Source organism: Seriola aureovittata, chromosome 16 (assembly GCF_021018895.1).
Source record: "Seriola aureovittata isolate HTS-2021-v1 ecotype China chromosome 16, ASM2101889v1, whole genome shotgun sequence".
Classification (NCBI taxonomy): Eukaryota; Metazoa; Chordata; class Actinopteri; order Carangiformes; family Carangidae; genus Seriola; species Seriola aureovittata.
Genome location: NC_079379.1, coordinates 15,538,931 through 15,551,826, shown reverse-complemented (window position 1 = coordinate 15,551,826; position 12,896 = coordinate 15,538,931). Strand labels below are relative to the sequence as shown.

General features: G+C 43.0%; 1 protein-coding gene across 8 annotated transcripts in view; it reads left to right on the top strand.

The window, feature by feature from the left end:
* Nucleotides 1-12,896, top strand: part of elmo1 (engulfment and cell motility 1 (ced-12 homolog, C. elegans)) — a 99,210-nt gene that overhangs the window by 61,184 nt on the left and 25,130 nt on the right. For 6 of the 8 annotated variants that reach the window (XM_056398855.1, XM_056398853.1, XM_056398854.1 and 3 more), the window contains one exon: nucleotides 6,484-6,620. In XM_056398855.1, coding sequence (XP_056254830.1) covers nucleotides 6,484-6,620 — 137 coding nt within the window. Of the gene's footprint in view, nucleotides 1-6,483; nucleotides 6,621-12,099; nucleotides 12,527-12,693; nucleotides 12,804-12,896 lie in introns of those variants that run through there. The other 2 variants (XM_056398856.1, XM_056398857.1) reach the window with 2 other exon arrangements.

Genomic DNA, 12,896 nt, shown 5'->3' with positions numbered 1-12,896 from the left:
TTCAAAACAAGTCGTTGACCAGGCGCACACACTGGAGACCATTCTTTAGGATTCAGTGTTTGTTCAACTTCCCTGCACACATCGGTTTGTTATACAGCTTAGACAAAACATTTTATTTGACCTAATGGCTAATTTTGCACTGTTTTGTGTTTCTGAGTCTAAGAGCGTCATGTGACCGGCAGTTCTAGAAGAATAACATTGCTGCACAGCTCAGTGTTGTTCCTAAGGACATGTTGAAGTGTAGGGTGATCTTACCCACTGTGTATGACTTGAGTCCAAAATGACAAACAGATGAAAGCTACAGTATCTATATAACTGATTTTTTTTACCAATTAGAGCAGCATAGTCATTGAAAATAAATGGATTGGTTTGCTTGGATAAATGGCTTTAGTGCACGCTCATTTTACTCTGGCAGAAGCCTTATATGCATGAGAAGTACACAGTTAGCCTGCTAAGTCATCCAGCCAGCCGTGGTTTGCATCTCATCTCTGTGTACCTGCTGCCTTGGCATCCTGCACACACGTTAACAGTGACTTGACTGGAAAGATGGTGCTGACGCTGCTCGCTGGACACGCACACACATACACGCACACACACACACACACACACACACACACACACACACACACACACACACACTCTCCCCTTGTCACAGTTGGACATCAGGGCATGCTGGTATTGTAATTAGAGTGAGGATGACACTTTTCGCTGTGTATTCATCATGTGGCATAGCTGCAAGGTGACTCTGAGGGTTGTTTCGTTTACTTTGTGTGCACACACACACAAATACACACTGGCCCTTGACAGATGTCAGGGTGGCATTCAGCCCACGCATCTCTCTCGCTTTTTCTCTCATGCATACACAGACTCACAGCTGCACACGCAAACACTTTTAACGCACATGCTTAGTCACCTTTCTCATGCCCAGCACTCGTGTGGTGGCCAGTTGAGTAATTAGCTCTTAGTTGACGTCACCGAGCCCTCAGAGTTTTCACGTTGAATGGACTCTGATAAGAGCGTGACAGGCGACAGCTGTCCCATGCTCAGTCAAGCTTGCATCCACATACACACACATGCACATAAACACAGTCACACATTTACCTCAGGGAGAAGATGGTGACACCTGACCTCAGCCCAACCACACACACCCCAGTAGATGGATGGATGGAGGGAAAATGAGAGGAGAGGGGAAGTGTCTGCACCCTCTGCATAGTCTTGCCTTCATGATGACATTGTGTGATGTTGTGGAACATCACTGTACCGATGTGTTTAATTTGTCTGAAACCAATGACCTGGAACTCCTCTCTGCCTACAGAGCTTATGACGCATTCACGTCATATGGCTCTGATCATAATCATGAGCAACTGAAGCAGAAAAACCTTCACGGCAGCCTCTGGGTTGTAATTCCTAGATATAAATATGGGAAATTTCAAAGAGTGAATGTTATCTCCCCTGAAAAGATCTGTGTGTCAACAAACTGTTGACAAAATGGCTGCAAAGTTGCAACTAACTTCAATACAATATTGATACTTATAGAAGTGATTCAATCTGTTTAAAAGGAGCTACACACTGTTTGTGTGTATCTAGCTTCACTTATTAACAAGCCGCAGCAAAAGTAGGCCGTTTAAATGATTCAACCACACTATCCCTGATGCTTAGAGCCCTGTGTGTTTGATTTTATTTAACTTGAAAGTTAATAAGTTTCTAGAACTTTTTTTTGTTCAAGACACGACTGGCAACAGGATAGCAGTGTGAGTCGGGAGTGGTGCTGTAATAATTAAGTTGATTAGTGGAAAATTAACTAACAATTTTTTTTAATTTGATCATTTTCAAGCAAAATTGTCAAACATTTGCTGGTTCCAGCTGCTCACATGTGAGGATCTGCCGCCCGAGTGCTGCTGAGACAAAACTTTGACTTTGGGAAATTGTGTTGGGCTTTTTTTCATGTCACTGTGACATTTTTTAAACAGGCGAGTCTATAAAATCATATGTAGATTAACAAGCAATGAAAGTAATTGCTAGCCAGCCCTAGTGAGACACTGTTAAACTAAAAGGTCTTACAGCAATCATCCTGCTGAAATGTCCTTTTACAAAACACTGACTCCCTGTCATGTCCAGGGGAAGTTGTGTTATCATTCTTGCTTTTCCGTTAATCATTTTGTAGAGACATATAGTGACGAAGTGCTGCGCCATAAATGTAAAGCGTCAAGTTCTGTTGATCTGAGTGGGCATATGGTCCAGCATGACCTAAACTGGTCATCACAGTGTCCTGTTACCTAGTTCATGGGTGGTACAGGGACTGAACATCTGGCTGTACAGATGGATGAAAAGCATGCAGGACAAAGAAAAGTCATTACAGCCCATTTTCCATCCATCTAGACTGTCTGCTGTGGACCCGTATGCTTGACGGAAAAGAGTCACAAATTGTGACTTAAATTGAGAGAGAGTTCATATCTACCCTGCTGCTTCGTAGCATGACATCCAGCCACAAGCAGAGTTCATCGTGCTTGTGTCCGCATGTGTGCACGTGTGTGTGTGTGTGTGTGTGTGTGTGTGTGTGTGTGTGTGTGTGTGTGTGTGTGTGTGTGTGTGTGTGTGTGCGCGCATGCCCCTAGCTGTGTGACTCTTCCATCAAAAAGTGTCAGGCTCCTCAGGCGCTTGATGTGTCCAGTTGTCCGCCCCATCTCTATGACCGTGTTAGCTTGCCTGTGGGAGAGAATGCTGTGTCTCATCGAGAGGAAGGAAGTAAAAGAGGTTTTACATAACCTATTTCGACCAATCATGAGGCCAGTTCATAAGTGCTTAGCCTCGGGTTTTGTAGCTGTCTAAGAAGCACAGGTCATAGCAGATGTAGATGTAAAGGGAATGGAAAAGAAAGGGTTAGTATGACACAGCTGAACTCATAAGGAAAGAAACTGTTGCTCTGCTCTTTGGCCACATCTCAATCAGCGATGGCACCACATCAGTTTTCCATTAGCTACAAAGACGCAACGCTGACTTCACTCACTGTGTCCCAAATCACTTCCTCATTCACTCACTCGCTGCTTCTTAAATGATAGAGCAGTTGACTGATATATATCGAGTGATATTGCAGGTCTTATCATCTAGTCTCCTTAAATGAAGACATTGTTATGAGGTAGCTTCACTCATTAATAGAATTTAATGTGACAAGCGCGCGCGCACACACACACACACACACTCTCACACAGGATGACTGCAGTTCCTCTCAGATTTAGGCCGTGTGCAGCCTAAAGATTTGGGGCAAGAGTGGCGAGGAGTTGGTGTTTCCCTTCTCTTTTTTTATTTTCCTCAGTACAGCCATCCAGCTGCAAAGCCCCATTAGTCAGTGTATTGTGTGACACCATATTTTATTGTGTAGCACATGTTCACCATTTCATCATTGTCGCCTCAGTGTCAGTCATAATAATGCTGCATGGCTCTGGTAAAAAAAACAAGGCCGGTTTAAGGCAAGTAAGGCTTAAAGTAATAGTTACCTAATCACAGTAACATGACTTTGCACTCACTCCGTGCCGTCTCTGTTCAGGCGGATAATTTTAAGTGCATTTGTGCAGTGTTGAGAATGATTCAGCCGTGACATTTCAGCTAGCTGGAAAGCAACTGCAGCGCTGAAAAAGGAAGTACCAAATTGTTGAGTTTTGTCGCCCTATGTGGACTTTTCATTTAAAAGAGCCAGACATTACATTCAAACAGTTGGTAATGCCTGAGGGCTCAGTGAAATATAGTGCAGGTCCATTAAGATAGTATTGTTTTGGCTCTCTATTTCAGTGCATTGAATTTGAAATGAGATAGTAACTATAAAGTTAAAGTGCTGACTTTGAGGGTGTATAATTCCACATCCAACGAACCAATGTCGAAATTGTATCCCTTTTTATACATACCCCTAAGGGTAAAAATGAAACGTCTACGTGTCATGAAATCTAGAGTGGTAGAGTCGAACCGAAGCGATTGAAAACCCTGTCCGAATACAGACTAGACTGTGTCTTCAAGACGATATTTAGATTTCCCCCATAGATATAAGTATTACATCCAATACTGATGTGTTTTCATCTCTGGAGGCTGCTGAAATGCTGAGCAGCTGTGTCCAGATTTCCCCTCTTAAATTATTTCCCTCAGCGTGGGTGAAATATGTTTGTTTGATGAAATATTCAGTGATCCACACTGTGTAGCCATTTGGGTACGTTTGCAATAAGAATATTATAATGGAGAACACTGTTTGCAAACAATTTTGAGCATCAACGCACCGTAACGTGTTTTTTGGCCTCATCGTTGTGCTGCTCCAGGTCCCGCTGAGCCCTGCAAGAGGTAATAAAAGTGCCTGCGACTCAGCATGCCTCGCAAAACCTCTGAATGGAGAAATTTCTGCGGAGCCACATGAGACTGCTCACTGTCTGTATCTCCCAAATAAACTTTGACATGTAATTCCACTCACCTTGCCACCTCAGGGCTCTGTTGGTCCTATCAATAAACAGTCCATTTAGCTCAGAGGTCACTCTAAACTTCCACCCTAACAAGAAGTTTTGCAAGTCGGCCAAAAAAGGGTATTTGATTGAGGAAGGATTTTTTTTTTTTCTGAATTCACCCTTTTTCATCTCTTTCTCGTTTTTCTTCTTCTTCTTCTGTCCCTGAGGGTCAGTGTACTGTTGACTAAGCAGCCAGTCAGCATCTGTTTTGGCTCACCTCCATTAGTTTCTTGATTGACTACCGGCACCGGTAGCACATCCCCCTAGATTTCTCCACCCCGCTTTCCCCTTAATCTCCCATCCATCGCTCCAAATCAAGGCTCAGGTCGCTGTGCCCGTGGCCTGCGGGCATCACTCATTATACTGTGAAGTTTCAATTGCTGCCTGACCCCTTTCATCCAATTTCATGGCTGCTCATGGTGGGCCAGTGCCCCTGCTGCTCCGCTCTGAAACTCTTTAAACGAACCAACCTTTGGCACAAGGCCGCCACTCATCTCAGCAAGACGAGAGGGAGACGAATTTAGTTCAAATGAATGTCAAGCCTTGTTATTGTAGCTCTTGGTTAATATGGTTTGGGCACTCAAGAGCCCTGGCTTTCCCCCTTCCCTCTCATTCTGATTTCAAACACACCCTCACACAAATAGTGGGGGTTGAAAATGCCTCAGTTCACTGCTAATGAAGAAAATAAACCACCCCCTGGCTTTGGAAAATGAAAAATCTCACTTTAATCCAGATGGAACAGTGTTTGCTGGTCACAATTTGCCTCCGAGGGCTATTTTGTGTTATAAATTGATGAGGACCTAAATTTTCAATAACATGCGGTCTTGTTTCATTGAAGAACTGTATCTCATTCTCAATTGTTGTTTCTATCAAATAACCTATAAACACATCAACCCTCTGCCACGTCTGTAATGCAGAATCATAGAATCCCTCCCAGATCAGTTAGATCTCGCATGAGCAGTCTGTCACATCTCATATTACTCTGCACTCCTTATCTTCTGAAACTGATGTATTTTGAATATGAATCTAGCACGCAGACGCCTGATGATTATTCTTTGAAGCTTAAGTGTCAGAATGATCTTGTATGATCATCAAGCACATTTGCCGCTTTAAATGTAATTCAGAACCTTTCAGCAGCAGTTATTTGATGACTTCATCTGTAACGCTTTCCGGTTAAGTGATGTTTGCTTGCAGCTGTCTGTGTGTGTGTGTGTGTGTGTGTGTGTGTGTGTGTGTGTGTGTGTGTGTGTGTGTGTGTGTGTGTGTGTGTGTGTGTGTGTGTGTTGTGTGTGTGTGTGTGTGTGTGTGTGTGTGTGTGTGTGTGTGTGTGTGTGTTGCGCTGCTTGTCCTTGTTATCGTGCATTACTCAGGTGTTCAGGTCCGAACTAGGGGCCACATTCTTTCAGGCCCAATTACGTATTTATATATATGAAGGTCACCATATGGTATGAGTCATTCAACAGAGTAGAGGAGTACAAAGTAAATGGACCTTCACTGGCCAACGGCTGTTCTTTTATCAACATGTTGGTGTATGTAGAGATGCAGTGGATGCGAGTCAGGATCTAGCTTAGATTAGTTTTATTGAGACCTGATAGAAGGTGGTAACATACCAGAAAAGCAAATACAAGAATCCAGACAGCCACATGTCTGTGGCATGTCAGCGTCCAAAAAAGTCCTTCTAGTTCACTCCGCTGCTGTAATCACCAACATGTCTGAACTGACCACAACCCTTCCACCTACTCAAGGACTGAATATCAACATGAATATCGAATAAACATTAATATTAGATTGTTTTTCAAAACATTTCTGAGGAATGAAGGTAATAATTGCACCTGTCAGAGCATAATTTATGGCACGACTACAAGTTATTACCGTTTTGTATGAATCATTGTCATTGTCTTATGTCCAATGAAATGCCAGCATAAAATGGTTTCCATCACAGGTATCAGCTTTGACTCAAACCGCTGCTCTCGGTGACAGTCCGTCTCCCTTGTGCCCACAGCCAGTGAAAACTGCCACGATTTCCACCCCATGTTCTTCACCCATGATCGCTCCTTTGAGGAATTCTTCTGCATCTCCATCCAGCTGCTCAACAAGACCTGGAAGGAGATGAGAGCCACAAGTGAAGACTTCAACAAAGTACGTGGGAGGCTTAGCTGAATAAAAACCATCTCTGTGTCCCAGTTCCATCCATGCTACATGCTAACTGCAACCAGGTTTTGGGTTTCAAGTGCATTCAATTCACACTGGCCAAGTGACACATTTGAAATACTTGGTAGCACTATGCACGCTTATAATATACTTTAAATACTTACATACTTAATATGAATGATGTTGATGGACTCAGGTGAGACATATTCAGGAACATTTTCGAAAGGTTTCCAAATTTGAAATTAGCAGCAACTAACTAACAATGTAGTGTGGAATTGGGACGCAGCTGAAGTCTTTGACTAGTTAAAAAATGTTCCACAAAGATGTAGCACGGTGATATTTCACTGCACATTCTTGAAAAAGAATACTTTTATACTTGATGGAAAACAAGCTAATAGACGATGACACTGAGGACAAAAACAATGTTTTGTGTTTTTTTTAGGATTGGTCATTTTTGCTATTTTAAGGTGAGGTCTTTGTGTAGAATCGTGACACACACACACGATTTGTGTCGCACATCACTGACTTTCTGTTGTGAAGCAGCACAGTCGCATAGCTCACTCTCAGTTACAGCTCTGATAATCATATCTCGTGTTCTGTCAGTCACTGAGGCGGCACGCACAGTCAAATATCAGTCCTGATTAAGGTGCATGGACATGAAATGTTTTTTTTCCCTGTTTGCACAAATGAACATGCTTTAGGGGTTTCTTTTATAAGAGCACAAATTGAGAGAAAGAACTGCATAAACATCTCATCGCATTTTACATCGCCTTTTAGGTTTTGAATTTTTCCTGCATTTTTTATTTATTTTTTTTTTCTCTGACATGAAACATTAGCTGCCTCCATTGGCCGAGCCACTGATTAGGCTCCTACATCTTCATTTGGAGTTCATTGGAGTCTGGGATGAAGATGAAAAACTTCCTGTAAGATGGCTACCGTTGAGTCGGCTCACACAGGAAATATATGTGTGCGCGCAGCCAGACGGTGATAGTAATGAGGTGTTTATGACAGATATTGTATGTGGTGTATTCAGTTGGGCATGAGTTGAAGCAGACAACAGATGCTGTGTGCCTTTCACTGATTTGTCAAACAAATTATGATTATCTTATGGTGTCAAACACCAAGCAGACCAACACAAGCTACAAGCCAGCCCATGTCCAAGTCACTGCTTACACAGTGATTTGTTGTGCTTCCGTCCTCTGCTCATATTTACTGGCATTGATCAGCATTGGAAAAGTGTCTAACACATAAGCAAGCCAGTCCTTAATTCTGCATTTGCTCTGCAGGTATTCTGCTCTTGTTCCTATATGTCATGCTGCTGTAAAGGGCCACATATTGCGCTACATCAAGGTGACTCTGTAATTGCTAAATCAGCCTCCAGCATCCATGAAATACATTTTCAAGAGTTTTCACATCTTAATTTTGTGTGTGAATGGGAATGAGTGTGAAGTGATGCTGGAGTTGCATCATTCTCTGTTAACTTCGCTGTGGGTTACATGATGGCAGTGACAGCAGTGTGAGTTTCATAAGTCGGTCTGACAAACAGAAGTTAGCGCTCGGATGCAAGATTGTGAATAAAGTCGAGCTCTCAGCTTTCGCAAAGGAAATAAGAGAGTGATATGAAAAATGTGTTGTTGTTGTTTTGAGACTTTTTGATCTACTGCGAGAGGCTACGAACGAAGGGTCTTAACATATCGTAGTCAAGATGAGAAACAGGAAAATCCAGTCATCCTCTGTAGCAGTGGTTGAGTAAATGTTTCATGCGCCTACAGTCTATTGAAGTCCTCACCACTATATGTGTTTTACAGCTCACTAAAAGCTTTAGTAGTGGAATCACTTGAGAGCATGATAGTATTTCTGGTTTTATGAATTCAGAACTGAAAAAGGGACAGTGTCATTGTGTCAGTCTGTTTGTCTGGTGATCTAAATGCTGTAATTACAAAGTGAAACCTTGAGATTCTTTAATAATAAATATACCAGGAGTGATGAGACCATCTGTAATGGGCTTGAACTGACTAGCTAATCTCAGTTCAGTTCTGCTTCTAGTTCATCCTGGGGCGAGGACACAACACACACATACCGTACACACACCTCCCCTAGCAAGCAATCCTGTTATCCAACCCCATCCTTCACACCCCTCCCTCAAAGACAAGAGTCAATTTCGATTGAGTTGGGATAGATGACGCTTCCCTTCCTTCTCCCTTCTGCCCTCCCCAAACCTCATCTTTCATCACACGATACCTTGGGAGTTTGAAATTCAGCAGCAGCTTGTCGATAGCAAGACTGTTTGGTCTCTAGGGCTTCCTATCAGTTAAATGGTGCGTGTGGAGCTCTGCGCTTCCAGCCCCAAACGCTGAGGCTCAGTTTGTAACCGCTATGAACTCAGAAACACTCAGGAGACATCAGCCCCTCTGATGAAGTCTGAAAGTTGTCATTTTCTACCCAGTTCTTTCAACAACAAACCAAGTTGTTTATGTATAACTGAAAGTCACTGACTGCACATTCCATAAAATGAAATGTCTCTACGATAAAGAGGAGGAACATGCCCCAGAGATGCACGCTGGGAAAGCTCGATGTAGATCCCTCTAAATCCTGAGCATTAGCATTAGCAATACTAATGAGAAGAACATGAACATGAGTTTTAAGTGCTTTACAAAGTCAATAAAAGGAGTAGCAAGATGAGGGGATTAAGGAAAATACAAATCACAGATATAAACATTTAACGTCAAGTGACATGGGAATTGGAGCATCTTTAGCTTTCGTACTATGCTGTGAAACAGAATATGTGTGGGTTGTAATCAGGAGTGAGACTCAGATTCACAGTTTCTCAGAAGTTGGTGTGGCTTATCGAATACAGAGTGAGGGAGATGGAGAAATGAATAATTTAGACCACATTCACTTGACTTGAGACCCACACACACATCTCTGACCCACGACATCGCTCTGGGACCCACTACAACCCAAAGGCTAATAGTCGAGATTGGTTTCCTCTCATGCATTGGGATAGGTAGTCGCCCGAAATCACAGTTGACCGGATAAATTAAGCTTTGCGCCCAGAGTTAAAGATTTTATAAATATATATATACTTATATATTTTATAGAAAGAGAAGAGAGAGGAATTTAACGTTGCTTTTTATTTTCATTGTTCGTGTTTTGTTTGTTTTGTTTTTTTGTTTTTTAGATATAACGATTCAAAATTCACAAGGACACATTTATTTTGTGTTATTGCACATGTACAGAACAGCCTACATGGTATTTGTATATTGTTATTGTATATAGTATTTCTAATTTATTTTATGTATTTTAGATTCTGTTTCTATTTTTATTTGATTTCTTTTTACATTTTCCCCTTTTACTGCTATTCTTTTGTGCTACTGTGTCAATTTGAATTTCCTCTACGGAGGATCAATGAAGGTACATCTTATTTTATCATAGGATTAGAACTTGAAAACTATCTTTTTTTTATTTCGTTGTGTCTTTAGGGGACAGGAACAGGAAAGAAGGAACAGACTCTTTTGGATGAGAGAATATGAAATAAATGACTTGCGAAAAAAACTTGAACGGATGAAACTATGACTTCATGTCTGCAAGTTTGGAGGAATAATCTCAAAGGTAACACTGATTTGTATAAAAGTAACTATTGACTTGCCTAATAATGAATGGCACAGTAATAACTATGGCAAGAGGTTGGGGTGAATATGTACAGCAGCAGTTACACTGTACACCCCACAGTCACTGATTTGAAGTGCAGTGACTGTCCATTTAACTGCCACCAATTGTTCATTTAAACTAGACTATTGAACTTAATAGTGGAGCTGACCCGTCTCAAGCGATCAGTCATGTAATTGGTTATTGGTGTCTCAGTCGAGTAAGAAATTTATCATCTGTTTTTTTGTGGTTTCTATGGCGAGATTTGCACTTAATCATCTGTTACTCATCAGTGGAAAATGATAGTTACAATGTGCGCGAATATACTTTGGTTTTTGAAAGGTACGGGATCTTAAAAGATCTCTGTGAGCCAACATCTATTTGAGAAATGACAACAGTACAATGTGATAGATTAATCAGTCTGTCAAAGAAATCCTGTCTATTGTATTTGTAAAAATGCTCTCTGTTGAGTCCGGCTTCGCTTTCTAAAACAACAATACTGGCTGTGTTGGGAGAGGAAGGATCTATAGTATGTGACTGTATGCATGTCGCCATTCAACTCCTCATGTACATACAGCAAATGAGAATATATCCTCTTTAGGGTGTGTGGGAGGATAATAAGCTGTGTCAAGGATAATTATGAGGGCGTCCACTTCCAAACACAGCTAGTGCACGGCTAGATTTCCCTGCAGCTCCTACAGTCGCTGCCAGTTACGGACTGCACTGAGCTTTCTGAGGTGTGGAATCGAAAAATAAAAATAAAAAACACCTTGTTTAGGTTTTGTCGATGTTTGGGTGTGCACGGTGCTGTGGCCTGCGAGTGTGTGAGCATGTCTTAAGCGCTGATGGCTCTCTCAGCGGCTGGCTCTTCATGGCTGACTGAGCATCGGCCCTGATACACACACAAAGACATGAACACACACACTGGGCCGTGCATGAATACACGGTCATTTAAGGCAGGGGCACGGAGGCTTAAATGAAACTTACACACAGTAGCACGCACACACTCTTCATAGTAAGGCCAGTATATATTCTGTCCTGTTTGCTCCAGGTGTGTGTGTGTGTGTGTGTGTGTGTGTGTGTGTGTGTGTGTGTGTGTGTGTGTGTGTGTGTGTGTGTGTGTGTGTGTGTGTGTATGTGTATGTGTATATGTGTGTGTGTGTGTGTGTGTGTGAGCGCGCTGTACATGTACATGTGTGTGTTTAATGGAGGCAAGTCTGATGCTCCCAGGGCACAGAGCCGGCCGTCAGGCAACCGTTTCCCCTGTTTCCATAGCAACCCCTGTCCAATTACCACTGCTGCGTTGCACTACTGGCTCTGTTTCTGTATGGTGGAGCCACTTCTCCACTGCATGTGGGCACGCTTGTGTATACGAGCGTCAGTCTATCAGAGACTCTTTCTTGTACGGCTGCCTGTCGTCTCTTCATCCAAACATCTGTGCTGAGAGCTTCTCCTCCTTCTCTTCTTCCCCACAAGAGAAAAACAAAAGCCTGCAACCCTGTCTGCTCAGGCGCTTGGGGAAAAAAAAATCCCTCACCGATGTAGCGGCTTGCAGCCACTCAAAATACCCCTCCTCCTTCTTCTCCTCCTCTCATCCCTCCCTCCCTCCCCTCCATCTAAACCTCTCTCTCTCTCTCTCTCTCTCTGTCTCTCTCTCTCTCCCACACACACACACACACACACACACACACACACATACACACTTATCATGTGATCCACTTGCTGCACCACCATTGGCGTCTCTGATCGTGGCGTGTGTCCAATCAGGGCATAAGCCCAGAGATCAACATAAGCGAAGCAGAGCAGCCTGGCTGATGCTCTTAGAGTCACAGAGGGAGGGAGGAAGGCAGATAGAGAGGAATACAGAAATATCATAGTAAAGGGGAGCTAGGTAGAGTTTGTCAGAAAAGAAGCAGGGAGTTTTTTTTTTTTTTTAAGATAATATGCTAAAAGAGGGAGTCAAGCAGGAAAACTGAAGGAACAAATAGCAAAGACAGAAAAGAAGAGAAAAGGCAAAAGGAGGAAGTGCACGAGCTGTGTTGACAGACGAGTCTTCCCTTATTGTGGCTAACGCTGAAGCTAACTGTCCACAATCAGCTAGACCGCTCTTCCAAGGAGCCATCTGCTCCCCCCGTCCATCCCCGTCTCCCGTCGAGCGCTAAAAACTCCTTCTCTGGCAAAAGCACGAGGATTCTTCAGTCACTGTGGAGAGTATCACACCACGCTTGGAAACATGGAGGTGACATGTAAGTATTAAGAATGGAAGTGAGGATGAGAAAGGGAGAGTGGTTTTCAATTAGCATGGATGGATGAAGCGAGGGGTGGTGGTAGTAAGGGAGGGAGTGTTTGTGTTGTTGCCTGGCTGCGGAGGAGGAGGAGGAAAAGGGAGGGGGGGCGCGGAAGGAGTGAGGGAGGAGAGGAGAAGAAAAGGCAGGGAGGGATGGAGAAGATGGGACAGGAGCAGAGCGGAAGAGAAAGAGAAGGGACAGATGGGGCCGTGGAGACTCGACGAGGCGTAAGCAGGTTAGACAAGGACCCTGATCACAGTCTTTTCATTAACACACACACACACACACACACACACACACACACAGTCACACAAGTATAATCTGCTAG